The sequence below is a fragment of the Protomyctophum bolini genome (assembly GCF_963924005.1).
Source record: "Protomyctophum bolini genome assembly, chromosome: 3".
Lineage (NCBI taxonomy): Eukaryota > Metazoa > Chordata > Actinopteri > Myctophiformes > Myctophidae > Protomyctophum > Protomyctophum bolini.
In genome coordinates, this window is record NC_137864.1 from 4,386,758 (window position 1) to 4,411,480 (window position 24,723).

Consider the following 24,723-nt stretch of genomic DNA (forward strand, 5'->3'; position numbering starts at 1 on the left):
AAACTGCCTGGCTAGTTGGCACAGTATAGCTCTATAAACCAGTCATCACCAGCATATTGCTGTTCATTACAAACTCTGAAAGCAAGTATTGCAAGTGTTAAAAATGTAAAAATCAATTCAAACTTACAGGACCTTTGTAAGAGTATTGATTAAAAACAAGTTTTCAATCATTTGCTACTAGGCATGCAACGATATATCGTACATCGATATCAATCCCGACGATATGAATCGATTCATTGAAATAAAAAAAATCATAAAAAGGTCACTTTCAGTAGTAGAGCACTGTAGAGGGGAGCTGTGTGTGTGTCTGTGACTGTGCCCAGGTGATGATGGCCGTTGATGCTCATCAAGGAAGGCAATTATGTTTCTGCACTGTCAAAAGTAACGCTACTTCTTTTGCAATGTAGTTAAATAAAACATCTCAGGGGGGAAGATAAATTATATAAAATAAAATAAAACGGTAATTTTTCTTTAAAATATATATATATATTTTTTTTAATATCGAGAAAAATCGTATCGTGAACCTCATATCGGGATACGAATCGTATCGTGAGTCGAGTGAATCGTTACATGCCTATTGCCTATTTGCTACTGTATTGAAAAGAGGGAAAAGGGAGAGAGAAAATACTGGATTTGTGTAAGAGAAACAATATATATATATATTGAATTTGTGGCATGTCGCTAGGCAACAGGCCGCCAGGTAAGCATGGGTCCCGAGAGAGCCAGTGGGGGAGAGGCAGAGTGCAGCCGACAAGACCAACGCCTACCACTCGGCCAGCTGGTAGACAGCCGCTACGTGCCCGCCTACATGCTGTCATAAGTCACCAGTACCAATCAAGGCCACCTGTGCGGCCAGACAGACAGGCAACATGTAGGCGAGGCTGCCTCTGCCCTCACTTCTCCTCTGGCGCTCTGAGAGACAGGTCGGGCCATGCACTGGCGGTAAGCGACTCCACTCACACACACACACACACACAACCCACAGCGTTATGTATGTAGTGAAGAGGCAAGCACTAATCCCACCCTCTCTATCCCACATACAGGCAACACGCTCCCAGATACTAACTCGGCTCATTCGTGACTCCTCTGGTGAGATTGAGACGGGGGAAGGGCAAAACCCCCCCCCCCCCGTCATTGTGTCTCCGCCAGGAGGAACATATATAACTCTGTGACACAGATTCCCCGTGAGCACCTGGTAGGGACAGAGCCGGCCAAGCGCCACCCGTATAGGGAAAGTCGGGAAAGCCTGGAGCTCCCACCAGTGACATTTGTTGAGATTTGTGTGTTATGATTCAACCGCATTTTCAAGCCCATGCCCACGGGTCTGTAAATAATAAAACCGCCAATAGGCGATATTCTGTGCCATTGAGTGTCTTGGTGTCGTCCAGTCCCCACAATATATATATATATACACATACACACACACACACACACACACACACACACACACACACACAGTATATAACAAATCGTATCGAGAGTTGAGTGAATTGTTACACACGAACAGATGGAAGTGGACAAGGCTTGACGTGGAATGGTGGATGGATGGATGGATGTCTCTCACCAGGTAGGTGAGACGTGTGACGTACGCCCTGTGGGCCGGGTCTCCAGTGCTGATGCTCATGGTCAAGTCCAAAGTGCCTCCTACAGGCACCGTCTCGGTCCCCGCTGACGCCGAGATGTACAGGTAGTTTGGGTCGCGCGTGCTGAAGGTCCGGAAAGGAATCACCGTGAAAACACTCTTGGCCTGTTGCTCCAGCTTCAGATGTGCCTGTGTGGTCTCGGCCTATATAAGAGGCAAGATTCACACAAAAAAACTTTAAATGTAAATCTGTATTTTATGTCATTGTATTTGTTTATTAATTGTGAACGCACGCATGCACACGCATGCACACACACACACACACACACAGTGAAATGGTACCGACTGTGATGATGCGATTAGCCCGCTCCTTTGGCATGTTGATGGAGGCTTTAAAGGTGCCAGAGGAGTCACTGGTGCCAACAATGATGCCGCCAGTGTGCTCAGGTATGCGCAGGTGACTCACTTTGACCGGCACGTTACGAGCCGGGGAACCATCGTGGTTGCTCACTTGAATCTGGACACGAGGGAGGAAGGTCGTGAGATTTGACTTGCTTTAACCCATTCTGAACGGGAACCCATTCTGGTGTCAGCATCATGTTATGCTTTAGCTATTGAAAAATAGCAGATCTACAAGCTCATAGCGCGCCACCGAGTGGCGCGCTATGAGCTTGTAGCCCTGCTATTTTTGAAAAATCGAAGAACGACTGACATTTTTTAGAATCTGATCTCAGGTCAGAATGGGTTCATCAGACCAGTGTGTGTCCAGTGGAAACCTCGTATGAATCTGATCTCAGGTCAGAATGGGTTAAAATGCTCTATTGTGTCATACTTTTATTATGAGAATGAAATGTTATTTTGTCCAATCCATATTGTGTGTTAATACAATAGGACATAAACTTCTGGTCGCATTTGGTCTCCCGAGCTCTCTTCCATTGAGCTGAGAGACCAGCACAAAATGTTACATGTCTCTTCTAAAGGTAAATGGCGGATGGAGTAGTTGCAGTAGTAGCATATCACCTGAAACAGTGCATATACATTGGGTGAAACAAAATGAGCCCTCCCCCATTGACAACATGGCCAGACTGCTCCCTCAGATATCGCTGAGGAAAAGAATATTTCAACCGCGACAATTAATCAGCGCCACCTGGTGGTCACCAGTTTTGGCTTTCGTTTGCCAATTAGCCCATTATAAATAAAAGAAAGAAAATGTAATTCTATCGTGCATGTCGTGTGCATGTCATCACCTGCACACCAGATTAGAGGATTTCTTTTTTTTCTTCTTTTCAAAAAAACTCATCTTATCGTCCATGGCAATCAGTGCATAATTGGATTCAACGCGTCTTGTCGTCCGTGGCACTTAAACTGTTCAGTTAGGATAGCAGTGCGTTGACTTATTTTAAACGACATTTCCCAGGAGATCTAGAGACGTTTACTTGTCTGCATTCCTACATTAAAAAAAAGGTACTTTTTTGGGGGAAAACAGGCAGCCAAAAAACACGCAGCAGTGCACTGTGTGCGCAGGCATCGATTCTTTTTACACTGCGATCTGAATGGCGATTTTATGCAGGATCTTACTGTGAGGTCAAAGGGCATGCCTGGCTTGAAGAACTTCGGCGTGCCTCTGAAGGATATGACATAAGGAGACTGTACGATCTTTACACCCGTCTTCAGTCCTTCTACGAGGTCACTGCCTACACAGGAGGGGGAAACAGGCCAGGGTCACATAGGTAAATATTATAGCTTTCTATAATCTGGGATAGGATTTATTCACACAAAACATACCACACAATTGACACATTTGTGTTTGCTTGATTTTCTTCACATTTTTTTTACACTGCCCTCATATTAAATAAAAAATGGCCTAAGTCTTTTTTTTCCTTCAACAACAATTTATGACTTTTTAATATAACACTGTATCAGTTATGTAACATGATAAGACGATTACATTTAATTAAATAGATTATACCTTGGAAGTCCTGACTCGGCAGTTGTTTTTGGCCTAAGTCACATGGTTTTGTGACAAATAAATTGCCTATTTTGGTCAGTGTTTTGACCTCACTGGGCTGTATTTTGCATGTCTTAAGTACCAGGTCTTATTCCCTAACTTGAGTAAACTAAAGACCTGGAGGCGTGATCAATGCCATTTGGCTATTCTGAGTGGCCAAAGAGCATTGATCACGCCTCCAGGTCTTTAGTTTACTCAAGTTAGGTAATAAGACCTGGTACTTAAGACACGCAAAATACAGCCAACTGTCTCTTGAGATAGGCCATTTTACCAAAAAAAAAAAGTGCAGGATCAACATGATCCTTTTCAATTCGGACTTTATTGGCGATTTTACCAGAGGTGGTCAGTGTCATGAAGAGGTGACTTTCCTCAATAAAATGACAGGTCATTAGTTTAAATCCCATTTTGGGGCGGAACCCCTTTTGGTGTTAGCATTATGTTATGCTTTAGCTATTGAAAAATAGAAGATCGACTGAAATTATCTGCTATAATTTTTTTGAAAAATCGAACAACGACTGAAATAGAAACATTCAGAAAACTGTCAGGATGTAGGAGACATTTGTAGAATCTGATCTCGGGTCAAAATGGGTTTAAGAAGGTGACGATATTACAAAAATACCTGTTTCTCCAAAAGAAAAAGAAGCAGAAAGAAACCTTCACTTTCCTATGTTACTGAATGTATGGTACATACAGTATGTTCTCTCTGTCTCTCTCTCTCTCTGTCTCTGTCCACAGGGCTAAAGGGCATATTGATGCTGCCTCTGTGTACAAACTTTGACAGTCTGACTACAACCAGGAGTTTCCTATTATAAACCATGCAAGCACCAATCAATATGAGTATTAAAATAGTAACCAACCAGTTTAGAGATAGTTTATTCATCGTACTTCATGACACCCCCTCCCAAATGTTTATTTATTTATAAATTATTCGAACTACAATCCTCTTCTTCCGACACGATTTTTTATTTCTCACCGTACACCTGTACGATTTACGGTGTACGAATAGTTTGATGAGAAATATTCACCATTCATTAATCACCACCAGTGTGTAAATACCTTTTTAACCCATTCTGAACGGGAACCCCTTTTGTGTTTTAAGCATATTATACTTTATATGTTATACTTTAGCTATTGAAAAAGTGCTGCGCTATGAGCTTGTAGATCTGCTACTTTTTGAAATTTGTGAAAATTTGGCGCAAATCTTTTAATATACATTTGAACTCAAATCTTTGCTCCTGGTGTGTTCCTGGAAAAACATATTTCCAGATGGGGGTCGGCGGCCAATTACATCTTTTTGGGGGTCCTTGACATGAAAATGTTTGAGAACCACTGGCATAGAAATAGCTGGGCGGGCTGTCACCCAAAATTGAGCAGGACCTGTGATCACATCAAGAGTTACAGTTACATGTGAAAGGGTCCATTTGGAACCCTCCCCAAGGAACCCCGAGGGTCTTGTGGACCCCAACTTTAAGAACCACTACTCAATTTGATAACATTGTACGCATGCATTGTGGAGAAAACAGCGGCGTTTAAACGGTCTGTAATGCTCCTCCTACCAGATGTAGTGAGGACAGAGGCCTTGACGTAGATGCTGTTGCCCACCAGTGATCTGATGTCAGGGTACGCTGCCTTGAGCTCGTCAATGCTCAGTCTGGCCACTCCACCATCCAGCTGCAGACAATTAAGTATGCAATCACATAAGGGTGCATCATTATTAACCACATAAATGGTCAATATGGTGCATTTATATAGCGCCTTTATCCAAGGCTTGGCTGTATTACAAGGGGAGCACTTGCCAAGGCAATACAAGGCAGAACTGCCAGTCAAAAGCGAAGACTGGCCAATCACAGCGCGTCCTCACCGGACATGCTTGCAGAGACTCTTGGGTAATGAAGTCAAAGACGTTGACTGCCATGTTATTTGTTATTTGATAACCCAAACTACATAGTAGTGCTGCCTTTAACTGTGGTTACGTTGTCACAAAGGTCATCATAGCTGCCATGAAGCAGTGACTTATACGTACATCAGTGACCTGCTTCACAGATGGCAACCTTCTCATCTCCTTGTTCACCCGCTGCACTCCAAACACCACGTAGGCCGTTCCCTGCACTGGCTGTCCATACAGGTACCTGTAAACGCACAGCACAGCACCAAGACAGCGCCTCAGGTGGTGATGCTTCAACGCTGCGGGGCTCAGCTCCATGTGTGTGCAGAAATGCGTGTGCGTGCGTGCCACTGTACACTACACAGACCTGGCTTTGATCTCCACCTCCAATTCAGTGTCGTCCAGGCTGAAGTAGGACTGTCTGGGACTCAACGTAAGGTTGAAGGCAGGGAGCACTGAAACAAGACACACACGCACGCACAATTTAACTCGTTCCATTTGTACACTCTCAATAGTTACAGACCCACAAGGGCCCCATTTGGTTCCAAACTATCATTTAGCTGGGGACCCCCTAGAACTCCCTCAAGGGACCGCTAGGGGTCCCCGGACCGCATTTTGGGAAACAATGCATTAAATAAATTAATGAAATTATACTGATCAATACTATTCACTGTCTATTAACAGTATTTGGCGTACATGCTTTATATCGTACATGAACCTTGAACCTTGAACATCAGACAGACCGTTTTTCCTGATAAAGGTTTGATTTGTTGATTTAGATTTTCTCCAAAGTCCATGAAGATTAGAAAGGGTAATGAAAAGATTCACACAATTCATCACATTAAAATGTCATTGAACAAGCATGAATAATTATGTTTTGAATTTTTTGAATTTCTTACCATATTTCTTCACTTCAAAGTGGGAAGTGAAGGTGTTCTGTGGCCAGTGGTCAAACTTAGCGATTACTGTCCATATTCCTTCACTGCCAAAGAAGGAATACATCAAACAAGGTTAGAACCGGTACAAAATAATTAAGTAGAAAGCCGTGTGAGTGGTATAGCGTTAAATGTTAAACGTTAGAAAATGTGACTGGAAGGTCACCCGTCTCAATAATGCCAATGCAGTGTATCGTCACCAGAACTGGCATTAAGACAACTGGAAGGTTGTTGTGAAATGTGAACCAAGCGTTCATCTTACTTCACAAATTCAGAGAGATGGAGAGTTTCAACGAGGACACCTCCAACGACTTTGGTCCGGGCGGTCTGTTTAATCACCACACCTTCTGCATTCTGACAGACAGAAAACACCAAACATACAGTATATATATATATATAACACTCTGAGCCGTCATTCTCGTGGCGATTGGCCTTGTATCCTGTCATATATCGAGGAACAAGGGAACTGAAAAAGCTAACTGTGATAAGGTTGAATATATATAATGTCTCGTCATCGGACACCTTAAACTCCATGGTGACGGTACCGTTGTCAGCCTGGAAGGTGTGCGACGATACGAAGGCCCGGCATCGAACTGGAAGAGAGACAAAAAAAAACAGAGAAGACTTTGGAATGCAAAGTGAAAATAGTTTCTTCCCGATCCTGTACTAATAATTCTCGGTTTGTCAGACTCCATGCCTATGTTGACGAAAGCACAGAAACAACTCTTCTCATATGGTCTGATTACAGCGAAAAAACTAATTCTGACACACTGGAAGAAGGAAGAGGCTCCTGCATTTAAGCACTGGTTAAATGAAATGACTAGTACACTTCATCTTGAGAGAATAAGGTATTTCCTGAGAAACAGGGAGAAACAGTTTGATAAGATTTGGCTGCCCCTTGTCCATTACCTGAGTAGAAACGATTAATAGACAGGATACCATTGATATGGTTGACTGTACGCCATTTTTCTTTTCAGATGTTTTCCACGAGATTTCTATCATCTTATTATATAGTATGCACTGAGCAGTATGGGTGGGAGGGTTAAGGGATTTCTTTATCTTTTTTGTCTTTATCTTTTCTTTCATTTTGTTTCATAAAAAAAGTATTTCATATTATAATGTTTGTAATAATTTATCTGTTCAATAAAAACATATTTGACAAAAAAAAGAAAATAGTTTCTTCCGGGGTTCAATTTTGTAAAAGATAAAATAAAACAGATCCAGCTACATCTTTCCTTGTGCGACGAATAGTAAAACGATCCGATCTTGCAAGCTGTCACAACACGTCTAACCACCTGCAATGCGTTTGAGCTCGACGTCTGTTCAAAAATCAGATCAAAATATTTGATATATGATTAACACACATTGTATTATTAAATTGTGATCGTCGTCAATATCAAACATATCAGTCTACATTTCTCAACAGGAAATATGAGCGGGAACCCCTTGCGGTGGTTACATACATTATGTTATATAATTTAGCTATTGAAAAATAGCAGATCTACAAGCTCATAGCGCCACCGCGCTATGAACTTGTAGGTCTGCTATTTTGGAGAAATCGTTCAAATCTGCCTCAAATCTTTCCGAAAATTGTCATGATTTAGAAAACTTTTTTTTCCTTTTTTTCGACGTCACGTCTGAATGGGTTATTTCAGTCTCATAACAGAAACGGGGTTAAAACTTAAAAACATATCCCCACTGGACCCAAAAGAAACGAGAGGGTGACATCCAAAGCAAATTGAACCCTGGTTTCTTTCGTCCATCCGGTGTCATTTCCAACGCTCACCGGCAGTGGCGGAAACTCCGTGGGTTCAGAGGCGCGATTGAACCCCCTGGCATTTTGGCAAAGGCGCGACTGAACCCACTGCATTTTGGCAAAATATATCTATATGCACTGCAGTAAATTATGCACCCACTGAAATAAATTCCCCCTCCCCAGTGGTCATGTTGTCATGCACGTATAGTCACATACCTTTACGAGGGGTTACATTAAGATAGGTGTTGGGCCGCCGCGCATGCCGCATTCAAATGCTAATAAGGTGGCTTTTGTTCGAAAAAACAAAACTCGTTTTTTTTCCACCGCTGGGGGGGGGGGGGGGGGGGGGGGAGGGGGCGTGGCTGCTTGAACCCCCTGCCGTTATAAGAACTTTCCGCCTCTGCTCACCGGCATCTCCGGGCTTATAGACGGGCTTGTCCGTCTGGATGAAGATGTAGCCGGAGTGAAAGGACACGACCACGACCCGCTCCTCGGTGTGGTAGAAGCCAAACTGCACCTTCAGGCGCACATACTTGTTCCTGTCGCCGTCCCGACCCAGCTCTTCTGATGGAACCTGTAATGTTGAGAGCCATATTTAGAACAGAAAATGTTTATAAGTGTATTTAAAGGTAGAGTCAGTGATTTCACTTAATTCAAATATCACTTATTTTTTTGTTTTGTTGTGATAATCCTCTCTACTATAGAGTGTGCTGACCATATAAGGAGTTCCTCCCTGTCCCCAGTTGGTAACAAGAACACTCGGCGGATTTACCCTTTTTGCCGACTTCTCAAGACAAGTCGGCAAACCGTGGAGAATATTCGGCAGAATCTGAAGAAGAGTCGTCGCGCGGCGAATCTTCTTAAGATTCTGCCGAATATTCTCCACGTTTCGGGGCACTTTCAGCAGCTGCAGCTGCAAGTTTCTGAATGTTAGCTACTGTGCTAACGACGATAACCAAAACAAACCAGAAAAATAGCTGTCTACTTCCTGACTGAATTACATCTGAATAGCAACGCTTATTCTCCACGTTTCGGGGCACTTTCAGCAGCTGCAGCTGCAAGTTTCTGAATGTTAGCTACTGTGCTAACGACGATAACCAAAACAAACCCAAACCAGAAAAATAGCTGTCTACTTCCTGACTGAATTACATCTGAATAGCAACGCTAACAATGCAGATAAATTAGGCCTATGTAAATGTCTAGCCTACTACAACAGTAGGCTACAGAATAGGCTAGGCCTATGTAAATGTCTAGCCTACTACAACAGTACAGAATAGGCTAACTAACGAGATGCAAATATGCAAAATTATATAGCCCGCAGCCTCGAATGCAATTGATCATCACTTGGTATACTAAGTCGAGTGATCTACCACACAGAGTTCATTCATGTTGTTGTTGTAAAGTTCTGAACAATTGATTATTATAAATTATATTGACTAGTCCATACCCGGGGATATGCACACTCAAAGTATTTGCAGACTTTGGGTTATGTGCTGTGTATACTGTATGCATAATGTTTGAGAACCACTGCTCTGAAAGAACATTGGACAATGATGTTTGACAGTCAGCTATATTGTTGCTTATTATAGAAGTGTTGACAGTTTAGCGTGCCTCTCACACGCGCGCGCACATTTAGTACATAAATCGTCTGGAAACGTCATAAGGATTGGAACCGAGAGGTGCGTTCGTCTGTGGACGTCCTAGCGACGTCCAAACGACACGGGGCGAGATAAGAATATTCAGAATGATTCCTATTTGTTTTTTTGGCATTTCGCTTTTCTCTTGCCGTATGCTAATGCTCTGTGCAACTATTAGCTTGTCATTGACTCCCATGAATGACTCGTATCTCCTCATCCAGGGCGCTCTCCGTGGTGATAAATGGATCGATATGCTGGCGCTTCATTTCTGCTCCTCATCCGTCTGTCCCGCAAAATATGAACGCTTTTTGGAGCGTATATAAATATATTAAGATGATCGGAGATTGTGAGGTCACTTTGTGCGCGCGCGCACACACCCACACACACACACACCGCCTCCTGGCACACACACACACACACACACACACACACACACTGTGAAGGCCGTAGTACTGTAAATATGACATGAATATGAATGCAAAGTAGCGGTCCATGCTTTTGCATGCTTTTATTGATCTGCTGTCTGATCAGCGTGCATGATCATCATGCAGTAGCTAGATGCGCGCTCCAGCGCCGAGATTTCTTCCCGTTTCGGCGACTCTTCGTCACTTTCCGTCCGAGTTCTCAGACAGAACTCGGACCGGAAAGTGACGAAGAGTCGGCGAAAGGGGAAGAAATCTCGGCAAAGATGAAGAACAGTCGGCGACCCGAGTTCTCCAGTATTCCCCCAGTTAACCCCTGGGGGTCAATAAACCTTAGGTTTCGTTTTTGTTCTCTATCCTGATTGGATGAAAGCTTGTGTCCCAAGGCAAAAACTAGGGTTTTTGACTGAAATCACTGACACCCCCTTTAAGTTATTTTCATTGTGTGTATTATATTGAAGGACATTTCTTGATTACACATTTTGTGCAGCCTAAAAGTCTTAAAGGGACACTTCACCCTTTTTGCAAAAATATATATGTTAATGATGTTTAGAAGCTTTAGAACACTTTCCTGGGGGTCTTTATGTGTGTAATATGTGGTTTTAGATATTTTAGATTGTAGCAGTGAGCCTGTTTTCTCTGATGTCATGGACACTGGGCTCACTTCCTTCCTGGACTACATGTTGTCTCAGTAAGACAGCTCTCCCCCCCTATCCACAAGGAGGAGCAGTGCACCAAAAAATTATGGGAATTGTAGTCCAGGAAGGTAGTGAGACCAGTGTCCATGACATCAGAGACAACAGGCTCACTGCTACAATCTAAAATATCTAAAACCACATATTACACACATAAATACCCCCAGGAAAGTGTTCTAAAGCTTCTAAACGTCATTAACATATATTTTTTTGCAAAAAGGGTGAAGTGTCCCTTTAACTGAGTTAATAATAGAGCAATTAAGAATTCAGCCTATTGGAGTAGTCGAGTAGAAGCCAGCAAGCATTATCAGCAGCTGTGTCCAGTAGGTTTTTGAGTGGTGCAACCACTCCTACAACCAGCAATGTCCGTGTACCTGTTTGTGTACCTGTTTGTTTGTGTACCTGAATGAGCAGGAGTATGTGACTTATTAATAGCAGTAGGGGGCGCCAGAAACCGAGAGAGGGGTAGTGCTGTGTCTCTAATGACAGAGAGAGAGAGAGGGGGGGGGGAATTGCACCACTCAGTTCACACGTGTGTGATTTTTTTGTTAGTTCAGAGCTGGAAGCCTGAGAGCAGCTACAGTAGGCCTACAGTTTTTCTACCCACTTTGGAAATACTAGCCCACGTTGGAAAATATTAAGCCACCTCAGAAACCATACTAGACCATTTCAGAACGTTTTTGAACACTTTTTTGTATCACATGTTTTGTTGTTCTGTACACGTACACCTTTTTATCAAGTAAAAAGTTAAACTACAACGTGGACGTGGATTCTTTTTTGGAGTCAAGCTTAACTGCTTCACTTTCACAGGCTTTGGAACCTACATGCAATGAGATGATTATTGTTGTAATGAGAGCACCGGGTATGGTGAATATATACACTACAGGAATAATTCCCTGTGAGATCAGCAAAGGAACTCAAAACTCTACAATCGCATTGCAGTGAGTTTGTTCAGTAACGGGCCGATCCCACTATCCAACTCTCCAGCTCTTTAGTAAACATACAATTCATTGTCAGGCTGGGATACCAAATTGTTGCCATTTCTTTTTTTTTATGGTCAATCAGAATTCAACTCTCAGTAAAAATTAACAGTGTAGAGAGACCACGGTCCCACAGCAAACTGTGGGTCCTTGAAAAGGTTAAGAATCACTGACTTACACCACCATAATAGTATTTGCATTTGGTGATGATTAAGTTTAAGTTAAGCGCATATACACTTGTCTGCCCGTGATTCTAAACAGCTCACCCGGAGTGCATGTAGTGCGTGGTAGTCATTATCGCGACTGAGGGTCTCCGTTTCTAGGGCAAGTAGGCTTCCCGTGCTGAAGTCCTCGATCGTGATGGTGACTCTGACATCAAAGCTCAAGCCGCTGGCCTCCAAGTAGATGTTCTCCTCACTGTCCGTTCTCAGCACGTCAGGAGCCACCAGGTTGAAGCTGTATAGGTCCAGGATGGAGGAAGGGGCAGGGGGGGGGGGGGGGACATCAAGAAGTGTGACATGGAGTAGCTAGGGTGGACAGATTGAACAGTATATATAAAAAAGGTCTGTTTAGGGTAACCGGAACACCGGTTAACTTTAGGAATAAGATTCCTAGGTTTAGGCAGTTTTTTTTACTGAGGTTACGTTTTTTTTTTTTTTTTTTTTAAACATATGTTTATTCATTTTCTTTATATTACACATAAGTATTTTCAACAATTTACATGTTTTTTTTCCCCCCCACATCCCCCTGGCAGCACAAATACAAACAAAATCTTATCACGAAATGATTTGACAATAATAAATACCAAACAAAAATAAATAAATAATGACAAAACGAAAAATAAAACGAAAATAAAACACATTACATACAGTTAAACAAACAGATTCACAATGTCCATCACAGTTCCCTACCCCCACCCCCCAGCTACTGAGGTTACGTTTAGGAATATTAGTTCATAGGCATGGCATAGTTTGACTTTGTTTACGTTTAGGAATAGCTGGTGACGGATGTCAGATATTAAACCATTTAGACTTGTACCTATACGTCGTTATATCATTCAATACAGGTGATACCTCTGTGTCTCATTAGTTGCTGCGAACCGAATGTTAGCCCCAAAATGTAAAGTGACTAAATAATGTTTTGAGATGCAGATGAGCAATACAGAGTCTGTGCAACACTGTAATGTCTATAACAACAAACAAGTAGCAGCACTGTACCTTGGTTTATTGTCGATGACTGGGGTCTGATACCTTGATAATAAAGAATAAAAGATGAGCATTAATATTCAGTTATTTGTCAGTAATCACTCCCACTTAAAAACCAAAAAGGTATTAATTTAGTCTACTTACTCATGCAAATCGATGTATTCGCTAAAGGACCCAAATCTGCAAAGGACATTTTGACATGGTTACATTTCACAAAAACATTGTAGATCCAGACTGCTTGACAAAGAGTTTAGATTTCAGAATTGAGTTTTATACCCACCTTGAACGCCACTCTTGGGCATGGGACATACAGGAGAGAAGCAGCAAGTGTTGAAGCACCCACCAAGTCATGCTGACTGCTCTTGTGAACTATGGCCAGTCAAACAGTCTGCTAATATACAGACCTTCCCTCGCTTACCCAATCCACACCACACACACACAGTCACACACACACATTGATTTAACCACAGGAGCTGGACCAAGCAGGATGCAAATTAGGACAGGAGGATTATATGGTTGTTACAACATCCACAGCTCAGTGATGACACCTTGTGGCCGCCCTTTGCAAGTGTTCCTGTCCCCAAGTCAACTCCAAAAAGACACGCAAACATAACTAGGAGTCAAAAGTTTATTTCCTTTTGACTGAATATATACCTTTTTACAAAATTAGTTCCAGCATTCTAGTCGCAACTGAAAAACGTTGAGTAAATTCAGTAGGGATACATTTACATATTTCCTCAAAGGTGGTCATAATGGTATGAGTTTAAGGATTCCATGGACTTAACAAGTCAACGGTCTTTTGCATGGAGGCGAATGGGGGGGGGGTCCTATTTGAATCAGTCTGGAATGGATCCCAGGCTAGCGTTACATAGCGTGAAGAACTGATCTATCATTAACATGTCATGTCACACAGCTTGAACAACACTGTTGGAGGAGGGTACTCTCTCAAGCCATCACTGGTTACTAAAATAACAGATCTCACAACATTTGGACATAAAACAAGAAAGCACATGGCATGGCACAGGTCTTTCAGGAGATGGTAAAGACAAAATACAAGCAATGTTAATACGTGCCCCCATATTGAGACATCGTGACTGTGGGAAGGAGGATAACTGGGAAAGGAAATGGGTATGCCACCTTCTGAAAAACTGGAACTAGTTATGTCTATATTTGGGCCAAATTACATCCTCCACTGACTTCCAGTATTACATTAATAAAATAAAGTTTTAAAAAGTTAAATAGTTTTCTTTCTTTTTTTTAAGTAAAAAAAAAAATGTGAAAAACATTTGGAGTCGATTCCTTGGCCCTCTGGGCAGAATGCACAAGGCATGTGGCGCATGATCTGTCCAGTGGTTGGTGAGATAATTAAGCCCCGGACACACCCACACCCTTTTCTAGACAGCACGGCCACTACAGTGCCATGCTGTAAAAATCTAAGACAGTCCTTACAGTCGGATGGGTCCTTAATAAAAAGGGACATGATGTTTGTTGCATAAATGCAAGAGTAAGAAAGTAGTACTATAGTTCATCATCTATGCATGTAAGAAGAAAGATTTTCACCACTTTTCCACTGGACCAAAAGGAGACGTAGACCATGACCACACTAAGTATGCTGTCAATGTGGAGACAACGCCACCCGGATCTTTTGTGTTTTTTTTTTGCATTGCAATTTACGTCACTAAAGATTGGACAGGGAGACCAACTACTTCATTGACTGGAGTCTGACTCAGAGTCACTGCAGTATGCCGCCAGTGACGTGAGGCTACCCAAACTACCGTTGAGCTCCTTTGAGTTCACAGAATCCTGTGTTCGATCAAGTCCTCCGTCGTCCTCGTCCGCCGCGGTGTTCTCTCGCGTCTCTTTGTTATCAACAGTGTCATTTGCGCTAGTCGTCACCTCCTGTCCCGAGTGGAGCCGTGCAACGCCTGCACTCGCTCCTCCTCCTCCTCCGTCTTGCCCTCGCAGCTCAGAGGCCGCCACACCCGCCAGCCCCCCGACGACAGCTCCTCCGGGGGCCGACTTCCTGCGAACGGCGGCCTCCGCACAGGTCTCAGGTCTGTTGTGTTTTTCGGTGCGTCTGCGGATGAGGGGAGAGGAGGTCTGGAGCGACGGCCCCAGGGCTTTGGCCACGGCCGCCTCTTTCCCCTGCAGGCCCAGCTTGTGGAGCAGACTGCTGGCGGCGCCGCCGCCCGGTGCGGCGGAGGAGGAGGAGGGTGAGGGCGACGTGAACCAGGAGCGAGAGGAGATCTCCCTCCGTTTGATGTGCTTCTTGTCCTCGTATGCTGGAGGAGGAGGAGGAGCAGACAGGGAGAGGTTGAAGTCGACTGCAATGTGAACATTTAGAGTGACGACTAACAAGCAAACTTTTCAATCCAAAATGGGAGGACCAAAAAACCTTCGTAGACGAGGCTAGTGAGAAGCCAAAACTACTGACCATGGCACTACTGTGCTTAACTGACCAGCCAACTGGCCTGACCTGAACCCCACAGAGAATCTAGGTTGTATTGTCCAGAGGAAGGTGTGAGACATGAGACTGAACAATACAAATTCATTTACGGCTGTTATCAAAGCAAACCTGGGCTTCCATAACACCTCAACAGTGCCACGGAGTGGCGCGCTAAGAAAGCTTGTAGGTCTGATATTTTTGAAAAATCGTGAAAATGTGGCACAAAACTTTGAATATATATTCTTTCAGAGCCAACGTTTTTAACTCAAATCTTCGCTTCAGAGGGGTTCCTGGAATGACATATTTTCAGATGGGGGTCGGAGGCCGATTACATATCATTTCTGGGGTTCTTGACATGAAACACTGAGCACCACTGACACAGAAACATCTTTCAGAAAACTGTCAGAATTTAGAAGACATTTAGACATTTCTCTTTTTTTTTTGTGGTCTCGTAAAATATTTAAATTCATCGAGATAGGATTTTTTTGATTTTCATGAGCTGTACGCCATAATCATCTAAAAAAGGTTTTAAATACTTACACTTTATGCACAATGAATTGAGAATATATGAAAGTTTCACGTTTCGAATGATATTACGGAAGAAAATGAACTTTTACACAATATTCTAATTCATTGAGATGGACCTGTGTGTGTGTGTGTGTGTGTGTGTGTGTCCATTCCTTACAGTCAGGGGCCTGGTAGGTGAGCAGCGCTGCCAGTCTCTTGTCCTCGTCCTTCTCGGGCAGCAGAGGGATGGACAGGTTGGTCCTCTTCCTCACGGCCGTGTCCAGTTCCTCCTGCTCCGCCTGCACCTTCTTCTCCGTCTGCAACGCCAGTCGGTCAGTGAACAACCAACGGTCAGTTCAGTTCACTGAGCAATGCTGTCATCCACTAGTATACACTGAGTCGGTCAGTGAACAACCAACGGTCAGTTCAGTTCACTGAGCAATGCTCTCATCCACTATACACTGTAATCAGTCAGTTCAGTTCACTGAGCAATGCTCTCATCCACTATACACTGAATCAGTCAGTTCAGTTCACTGAGCAATGCTCTCATCCACTATACACTGAGTCGGTCAGTTCAGTTCACTGAGCAATGCTCTCATCCACTATACACTGAATCAGTCAGTTCAGTTCACTGAGCAATGCTCTCATCCACTATAAACTGTAATCAGTCAGTTCAGTTCACTGAGCAATGCTCTCATCCACTATACACTGAATCAGTCAGTTCAGTTCACTGAGCAATGCCCTCATCCACTATACACTGAATCAGTCAGTTCAGTTCACTGAGCAATGCTCTCATCGACTATACACTGAATCAGTCAGTTCAGTTCACTGAGCAATGCTGTTGCAATGCAATTTAAGGCAAAAAGGTTTGGTGTAGAGGGAAAAAAGGTACAGGGTACAAGTAGTCTATGTATTGAGGGTTTAATTGGTTAATATCTTTTTTTTCCTCTTTTTTGCATTTACCCACATGTTAGACAGCCTCCACACGGAACTGACGCGCACGAGGCTGTGCATGCTTAACAACTAGCCGCATTTATAGAGTTAACATGCGCATTTATAGAGTTAACATGCTGTCAAACAAGTATATGAAGCTCAAGCTACTGTATCAATGAAATATCTGGGGGTCCCTGATTCATGTATCTCTCAGCTCAGGAGTGGTTAGCTTGAAAAACGATGATGACCCATGCACTGACTCCCTGCATCTTATATAAGCTCTGTTGCATTTCTGCATTGCACAATGGGAGGGCAATTGTTACAGTCACCGTTACGTTGTTGAAGTTCATTATGAATTGTATTAAGAAAAAAGCCCCACCCCACCCAAACAATGTGCTTAAATTAATGTGATACCTTCTTCAGTAACCACTTTTTAGGCTTAATTACTATCACTATTTTTTACTTCATTTACCTACTCGTGACTTACAAGAAATAAACAATTGTGCAGTACCCTAAACTTCCTGCGGAGGGTGCTGTTAAGCTGGAAGTCCTCCTTCCAGGCAGACCTGTGGTCCTGGATCTCTGACAGCGATGGCAGAGCCTTCTTGAGCTTCTCCTTGTCTTTCCCACCGTGGTCCAGCTTGTACATGGCGTCTGTCTCCAGCTTCTCTTTCTCTGCCCGCTCTGGCCACAGGGAGAGAGCAGAGGGAAGGAGATTAAATTAAGGATAAACACAACAATTAAATGAGAGACTGAACCCACTGTAGACTTCATCTACAGTGGGGTATTCTACACTGTAGACTTCATCTACAGTGGGGTATTCTAGTAAGTAAGTAAATGTTATTTATAGAGCACCTTTCGAAACAATGTTACAAAGTGCTGTACAACAAGTCAAAACAATCATGTTAAAACAAGGGCACGAAACAAACAATAGAAGGTAAAACATTAAAATGCATAAAATCAAGCAGAAATACATCATAATATCATAAAATAAAGTGCTGACGAAATAAATACGTTTTTAACAATCTCTTAAAACCGTCGACAGACTCTGCATTCTTCAGTTCAAGGGGCAGGGCATTCCACAAAGTGGGGGGGGCAACCACTTCAAATGCGCGGTCACCCTTCGTTTTGAGTCTGGTTGTAGGGATAGACAGAAGACCTGAGAGAACGTGTGTTAGTTCTACACTGTAGACTTCATCTACAGTGTAGAATATACATGAAGATTTTGTAACCCATTTTTCACCCTGTGCCACTAATGGACACCAGAGAACTCGCCAGTTTACCAAGTCGCCACGGCAAAACGTCTTCATCAATGTCTTCATCATTATGCATAACATGCCGTCTTCGTCACTCGAAGATGTTATAGTTCATTTCAAAAGCGATACATTTATTTTGTGCAATTAAATGCTCAGCTAGATGATGATAAAAAAGGTGAGTATATGAATACCAATGAAAAGTAGGACTACCATTTCAGGAATTGTGTACAAATGGATTACATTGTTTTTCGATACTTTGGTGTTTAAACTTTTAGCATTCCTACTTTCTCTAGTGTTGACTCTAAACAACTATCCCCCCTCTCTCTCTCTCTCAATTCAATGCAATTTAAATGAAGGTGAAGTAAAACTAAAGTGCACTAAATCGCGGCGAGTTGGTAAACTGGCGAGTTCTCCAGATACCGTGCCAATTGCCTAAGCTGTAATACTGGGCGCTTCTCTCCTTCTGCCAACCCTGGGGAGAGCCCCAAACTGAGCTCATGAGGAGTGAGCAGGCCGCTTTTTATCACCAGACAGTCACAGGGGGAAATTTCCCTGGTAGGACGTAGCGCATGGAAGGAACACGTTATTCCAAACCAGTTCCTTTCCCCTCCATCAGGCTGATCAGGGGGAGTCAGTATAGAGACTGCATGTTTTTTTTTAGGGTACCTACCCTAGGGGACACGGGGAGAACATGCAGAGTCCACACAGAAAGGCCCTTTCAACAACCCCGCCTAGGGTATGAGCACTGATGATACCGAGGAGAGAACACAGCGTCCCCTGCGGCAATCGAACCTGGGACCTTCTAGCGGTGAGGCGACAGTGCTACCGAGTCCTGACTGTGTAGATTCTACACCACTCTTTTGTCGGAAGAGGTCTCTTCTCTCCCCTGCAATCTACTATGGAGTCTGGCCAGGATAGAGTATAGAATCCTAGTTAGGATCAGAGGAGCACTCACTATGTTGCTCTGAGCTCTGTTTAATTAAACATGTTACAGTAGGCTCTAAAACGGTTTTGTTTATACACAGACACGGTTTGTCCCTTTGTGTAATTGTGAAAAATACTTTGGGTTGTCCCTTTGTGTAATTGTGAAAAATACTTTGGGTGAATAAAACCCCTGCTTTGCCACCTTTAGCTTTACCTGGTTCTTCACAACTCCCATTATAAAATAATAGACAATACAGGACCGCAGAAATTACAGTATGCGACATCTATTTTGTGCGTGGCTAGAGAAGAGCGAGACAGACATGAATGAAGGCAGACTGATTGTATGCACCTGTGGTGAGGATCTGTTCGTTGTCAGCCATGTCCCAGCGCTCCTCCTTCCGGTTGGCTCCGATCACTATGACGTAGTCGCAGGTGGCCGGGTCCGTCTGCATCTCGATGTAGTTAACACACAGGTGGCACTTCATCCTGAATCTGGTGCAGAGCAAAACAGAAGGCAGCGATCTAGCACAGTGGTTCCCCAAAGTGGAGTCCGGGCGGTGACCCCCAGGGGTCCGTGAGGGAGTTCCAGGCGGGGGTCCCCAAGCTAAATGATAGTTTGGAACCAAATGGACCCTTATGGTGTCTGTGACTCAGAGAGTGTACAAACGGAACCAAACGGCCCTAATGGGTCCATTTGTACACGCTCAGAGTTAAATTAACATTGATTTTACAATATAAATTGGGGCTCAGGGATAGAAATGCCATTAAATGGGGGTCCGTAGCATAATGCACGTCAAACTGGGGGTCGTTGAAATTAAACGGGTTGAGAATCACTGCTAGAGCCGGAAATATCTTCTCTCATGGGGGTCCTAGACATATTTCTTCAAATGGGGGGTCTGCAGGCTAATTAGTGTCAATTTGGGGGTCCTTGACATGAAAAGGATTGGGAACCATTGGTCTAGCAGGTGTGCCAAATATAAGGTTGTCACAACTACAAAATATAATTTGACGATTAATTGTCATACCAATAATTGCCAAGAATTAACAATTTGTGCTTTTTTGCATTGTATATTGGAACATATGAATTAATATGAATTATCAAATGTCCGACATATTTAATAATTGTATTAATAGCAGATGTCCAAGCTTACACTTTGTGACTCATTGTAAGCTTGTAGATCTGCTATTTCTGCTTTTTTTTAATACATTTGAAAATGTAAGAAGATAATAATTGGCAGAAGGCAGTGATCCAACAGGTTGGCCAGGTGAGGTCCATTCACACTAACAAACCCAGACCACTATTTTGATCAATGAGAAAGCTGGCAGCAGTGGGAAAAGAGAAGCCTGTTCAGTGTCATCTCTCCTTGTGATGTCAGTCTAGATAGAAGAACTTGAACGGAATAACTATTTGCTGGAGATCTAACCAATTCAGTTAATTACCTGTAAATTGGCGTGGTGTAGTACATCCCCACTTTCTTCTTCTCAGCATTGTATCGCACCCCTGTAAAGACAAAAAAAAAAACCCCAAGCGTTATGACTATGAAATGTTTACGCGATAATGCACGATGAGGTGCCGCAATAAAGGTTAACGAGAGACATGGGGTGGGTTCTTGTAATTGTAATGGCCACCTAACAACGGAAAAAGAGAGCCACTGAAGTATAAAACCTCATGGTTGCAGGCTAACACTCACACAATCACGGATAGCATAGTTACATTTATCTCTGTTTGAAAACATGAACTGGCACTAAACACAAAATGTCATTACAGATTACAAAATGTCGGATACGAGTGAGGCTGGAAAACAGTACACATTTCAAATAACCAACTGCCTCTTCCAAGAAGTTGTGGTTTGGATTGGATCCTCAGGCATTGAAGGAATTTATGAAGGCAAAATGTGAAAGTATTTCGTGAAGTCCCGTGACCTTGACCGTTGACAACCAAAATCAAATAATTTCATCCTCGTTGCCGAGTGGATGTTTGTACAAAATTTGAAGAAATTCCCTCAAGGCGTTCCTGAGATTTATTGGATCATGGAAGGCCCCTGTCTCGGCCATCACCAAATAGTCCTCCATGGTTCTGAAGAGGTTATAATGGTGCAGAAATTAAACTGTTGACTGGGACAGTGAAGTGTGCCAATTGAGTTATATATATATATATATATATATATATATATATATATATATATATATATGACACCTACTACCAGCAAAGAAGAATAGTATTTCCCATAGCCATGGTATGAAACAGAGTCAGAGATTAGGTATGGATGAATAGGTCACACTTCTTTTTAACAACATACCCATGCCAATGTGATTCTTACAGCCGTCACACCAGATATTGTAGGGCATCTCAAACCTAAATGCAAACAGATAGTCAACATATTAGTTAGGGGTGAGACGATTCACTTACCTCCCGATTCGATACGGTATCGATACCTAGGGTGCCGATTCCATTTATATTGTGATTCTTAAGTATATTTTGCGATTCAATTCGATATAGTGATTTATTATTTCTTTGCCAAGTTAATTTGCTTACACCAGAACATTTAAAAAAAAAAAAACAATCTAAACAATTATAGACCATGAAAAGTTCAATCATACACTTCAATGCAGCCAGATAACGTCTAGTCAGTCTGACATGAAACAAATAAATCATTTTGTGGCGTGTTTTACCGACCTGATAATAAGAATGCCCTGTGACAGCTTCTTCGCCCTCTCTCGAAGGGGATGGGTTCCATGGTATCCGTTGAGGGAGCCATGCTAGAGAGACGACAGCAATAACGGAGGTATATAAAGATGAGTTAAGGTCTTTACAATCATTTAAAATGTTAAGATGCTGTCTGTACCGTATAGTGATCAGCTCTTCTGGCCTATATAGGCTGATGACACTCACCTTAACCGGATCAAAATCCGGAGGGTAGTAGTGGTTTTGTCCTTTTCTTTCACCCTGTTAAGAAAGAAAAAATAATTAAAAAGACATTAAGAGAAGACATTCTCTTTGAAAACATGTGCTGCGGATTACATTTTAATCTATACTTACATTACATCGCGTGGTTGATTGACAAATATAATTAAATAGGTGTGAGCCTAAAGTGACATCTATGAGGCCATTGGGCCACGACATTGATTGATTGAATAGCGGGTACTTTATTAACAGCACATGTTATAGCGAGACAAAGATGAAAGGATAACACAAAAAGTCCCGGAGACTTGTTTCCATTGTGGTCCTATATGTAATTCATCAACATAGCATACAAAATTCCAAAAAAGATATTATCTTACTCACCATACTGACACCTGTTTGTCCACACACTAGTGGTGGATTCTTTCAACCTGATGAAACAGAAAAGGATCACATTTTGATTCTTGTAGTTGTAGACAGTAGGTTGTGATGGATATGTTGTTATGTGACTACCCTTTGATCGATTGAATACTTAATTAATATTAACAGTCTGCAAATAGTACAGTGGTTCGATTATACAATGGTGCTACAAGGATAACACAAAAAGCCTTGGGGGCTTATTTCCATTGTGGTCCTGTGTATTCAATTCATAGAGACATTTAAAGACATACAGTAATATATCCTAGACATCATCAACACTATAGTAGCAATAAAACATAATATGTACAATACTCGATAACAAGCCAAGCCAAGGCTACTACGTAAAACGACAGGATGATACTACACAGAATCTCCTTGTCCTGGGTCGCCTTCCCCATTAGCTGCTAAAATCTTCTACAATTAAATCTCGAGATGTCTGCTGCTTCTGAATCTGGCATGAAGCTACTTTGTTTGCTCTGTTAAGTTAAGTTGACTTGAGAGTTGAGACCGACCACCAATGCAGTAACCATTAACTTGTACAGTACAATGTACAGTCTAGCCCTAGAATGGCTGATATTACATACATTCCTGTGTGTGTGTGTGTGTGTGTGTGTGTGTGTGTGTGTGTGTGTGTGTGTGTGTGTGTGTGTGTGTGTGTGTGTGTGTGTGTGTGTGTGTGTGTGTGTGTGTGTGTGTGTGATATGATAAATGTATATAATATCATTATCCTAGGATTCGATTCTGATGTCAGAATCGATCAAAATAAATCTACAAGAGTCTAATTCTTAGGCTATAAAACCATATCATATCCCTAGAATGTCCGTGATGTGTGTATTTGGAATACATTCATTTAAATGTAATATCACAGCCATTCTAGGAGTCCTATAGTAAAATATCAGCCATTCTAGGGCTAACTTGGGTCGTCCTTAGCCGCAATTTGCAACTCTAGATTTTTTTACAATTGGCTGAATCTAGAGTTGCAATAACCTCCATCGACTTCCTATGCATGGTTTTGGTTTTGCATTGGTTTGTGACCTCCTGGTCTTAAATTACGTTAAACTCACCAACATTGCAGCTGTAGTCCAAGCTTGAATTATCCTCTTTCGATCTGGTGTCGCTTGTTTATCATAAAAGTCCCCGTAAAAAAAGTTATGAGCTACTTTCTGTCCAAAATATTCCACAACTATTATTCCGAGCCGCCATCTTGGATTTTTTCAACGTGCCATAAAACAAGACGTGAGGGGGAGCGCTTGTTTAATAGTGTCCCTCCCTCCCTAGGGTGTCGGCCTCTTCTTTGGGTGTCTTACCTGCGCAGGTAAGATTCTATTAAACAAGCGCTCCCCCTCACGTCTTGTTTTATGGCATGTTGAAAAAATCCAAGATGGCGGCTCGGAATAATAGTTGTGGAATATTTTGGACAGAAAGTAGCTCATAACTTTTTTTACGGGGACTTTTATGATAAACAAGCGACACCAGATCGAAAGAGGATAATTCAAGCTTGGACTACAGCTGCAATGTTGGTGAGTTTAACGTAATTTAAGACCAGGAGGTCACAAACCAATGCAAAACCAAAACCATGCATAGGAAGTCGATGGAGGTTATTGCAACTCTAGATTCAGCCAATTGTAAAAAAAATCTAGAGTTGCAAATTGCGGCTAGGTCGTCCTGTGTGCAGCAAGCAACAGACTGTGTGACGCCATTTAACGTTACGACTCAGTCATACAAACACGCTTTAAATGTCACGTCAGAAACATGTATGCGTTCAGTATGCTGTGGTTCCCACGGGCTCAATCGCAAACAATACAAATACTCACAAATTATCTTATTCGTCTTGCAGATAACAACAACAACCCTGCTATGTCGCCTTCTTCTTCTTCCTCTGTACCGGAACCCGGAATCCGATTTGTGCGTCAGTGTTACTGTTATTGTTCCCCCCAGATATTTGGGCTCTGGTTCCCCCATAGAGTTAGGGTTCCCCGCATTCACCACTCTGCCATTCACCACATAAATGGAGAAGCCTGTAGCCCATAGTTATATAAGATACCAGTCGCCACGAATTAGAATAAAATTGATATTTACCTAACAAGTATTCCATGAAATACTTAAAATAAGGAATACAATAATGAATAAACATCAGATAAACATAGACCGGTTGCTTATTTCTCTCAAAATCTGGCAACACTGGTCACATGACAGTGACACGAGTGGGCAGTGGATTGCGCGGCGCTGA

At 42.5% G+C, this 24,723-nt stretch overlaps 2 protein-coding genes across 2 annotated transcripts in view; both read right to left on the reverse strand.

The window, feature by feature from the left end:
* Nucleotides 1–13,456, reverse strand: part of LOC308313445 (venom factor-like) — a gene marked incomplete at its 5' end in the record, with an annotated part of 49,710 nt that extends 36,254 nt beyond the window's left edge. Inside the window, 12 exons of the mRNA XM_080760543.1 lie at nt 1,565–1,786; nt 1,929–2,099; nt 3,161–3,276; nt 5,147–5,261; nt 5,614–5,719; nt 5,843–5,930; nt 6,375–6,457; nt 6,673–6,764; nt 6,933–7,003; nt 8,575–8,740; nt 12,167–12,356; nt 13,449–13,456. Coding sequence (XP_080616669.1) covers nt 1,565–1,786; nt 1,929–2,099; nt 3,161–3,276; nt 5,147–5,261; nt 5,614–5,719; nt 5,843–5,930; nt 6,375–6,457; nt 6,673–6,764; nt 6,933–7,003; nt 8,575–8,740; nt 12,167–12,356; nt 13,449–13,456 — 1,428 coding nt within the window. The remainder of the gene's footprint in view (nt 1–1,564; nt 1,787–1,928; nt 2,100–3,160; nt 3,277–5,146; nt 5,262–5,613; nt 5,720–5,842; nt 5,931–6,374; nt 6,458–6,672; nt 6,765–6,932; nt 7,004–8,574; nt 8,741–12,166; nt 12,357–13,448) is intronic.
* Nucleotides 13,457–13,636: 180 nt separating this feature from the next.
* yju2b (YJU2 splicing factor homolog B) lies at nt 13,637–24,376 on the reverse strand. Its single transcript, XM_080756730.1, has 10 exons — nt 24,308–24,376; nt 22,458–22,504; nt 22,065–22,118; nt 21,849–21,931; nt 21,472–21,527; nt 20,612–20,672; nt 19,521–19,663; nt 17,503–17,675; nt 16,237–16,375; nt 13,637–15,387 (listed from the first exon to the last, which is right to left on the reverse strand). The coding sequence occupies exons 2-10, from the start codon at nt 22,458–22,460 to the stop codon at nt 14,813–14,815; spliced, it is 1,287 nt and encodes a 428-aa protein (XP_080612856.1). The 5' UTR covers nt 22,461–22,504; nt 24,308–24,376; the 3' UTR covers nt 13,637–14,812.
* Between the last annotated feature and the right edge of the window lie 347 nt (nt 24,377–24,723).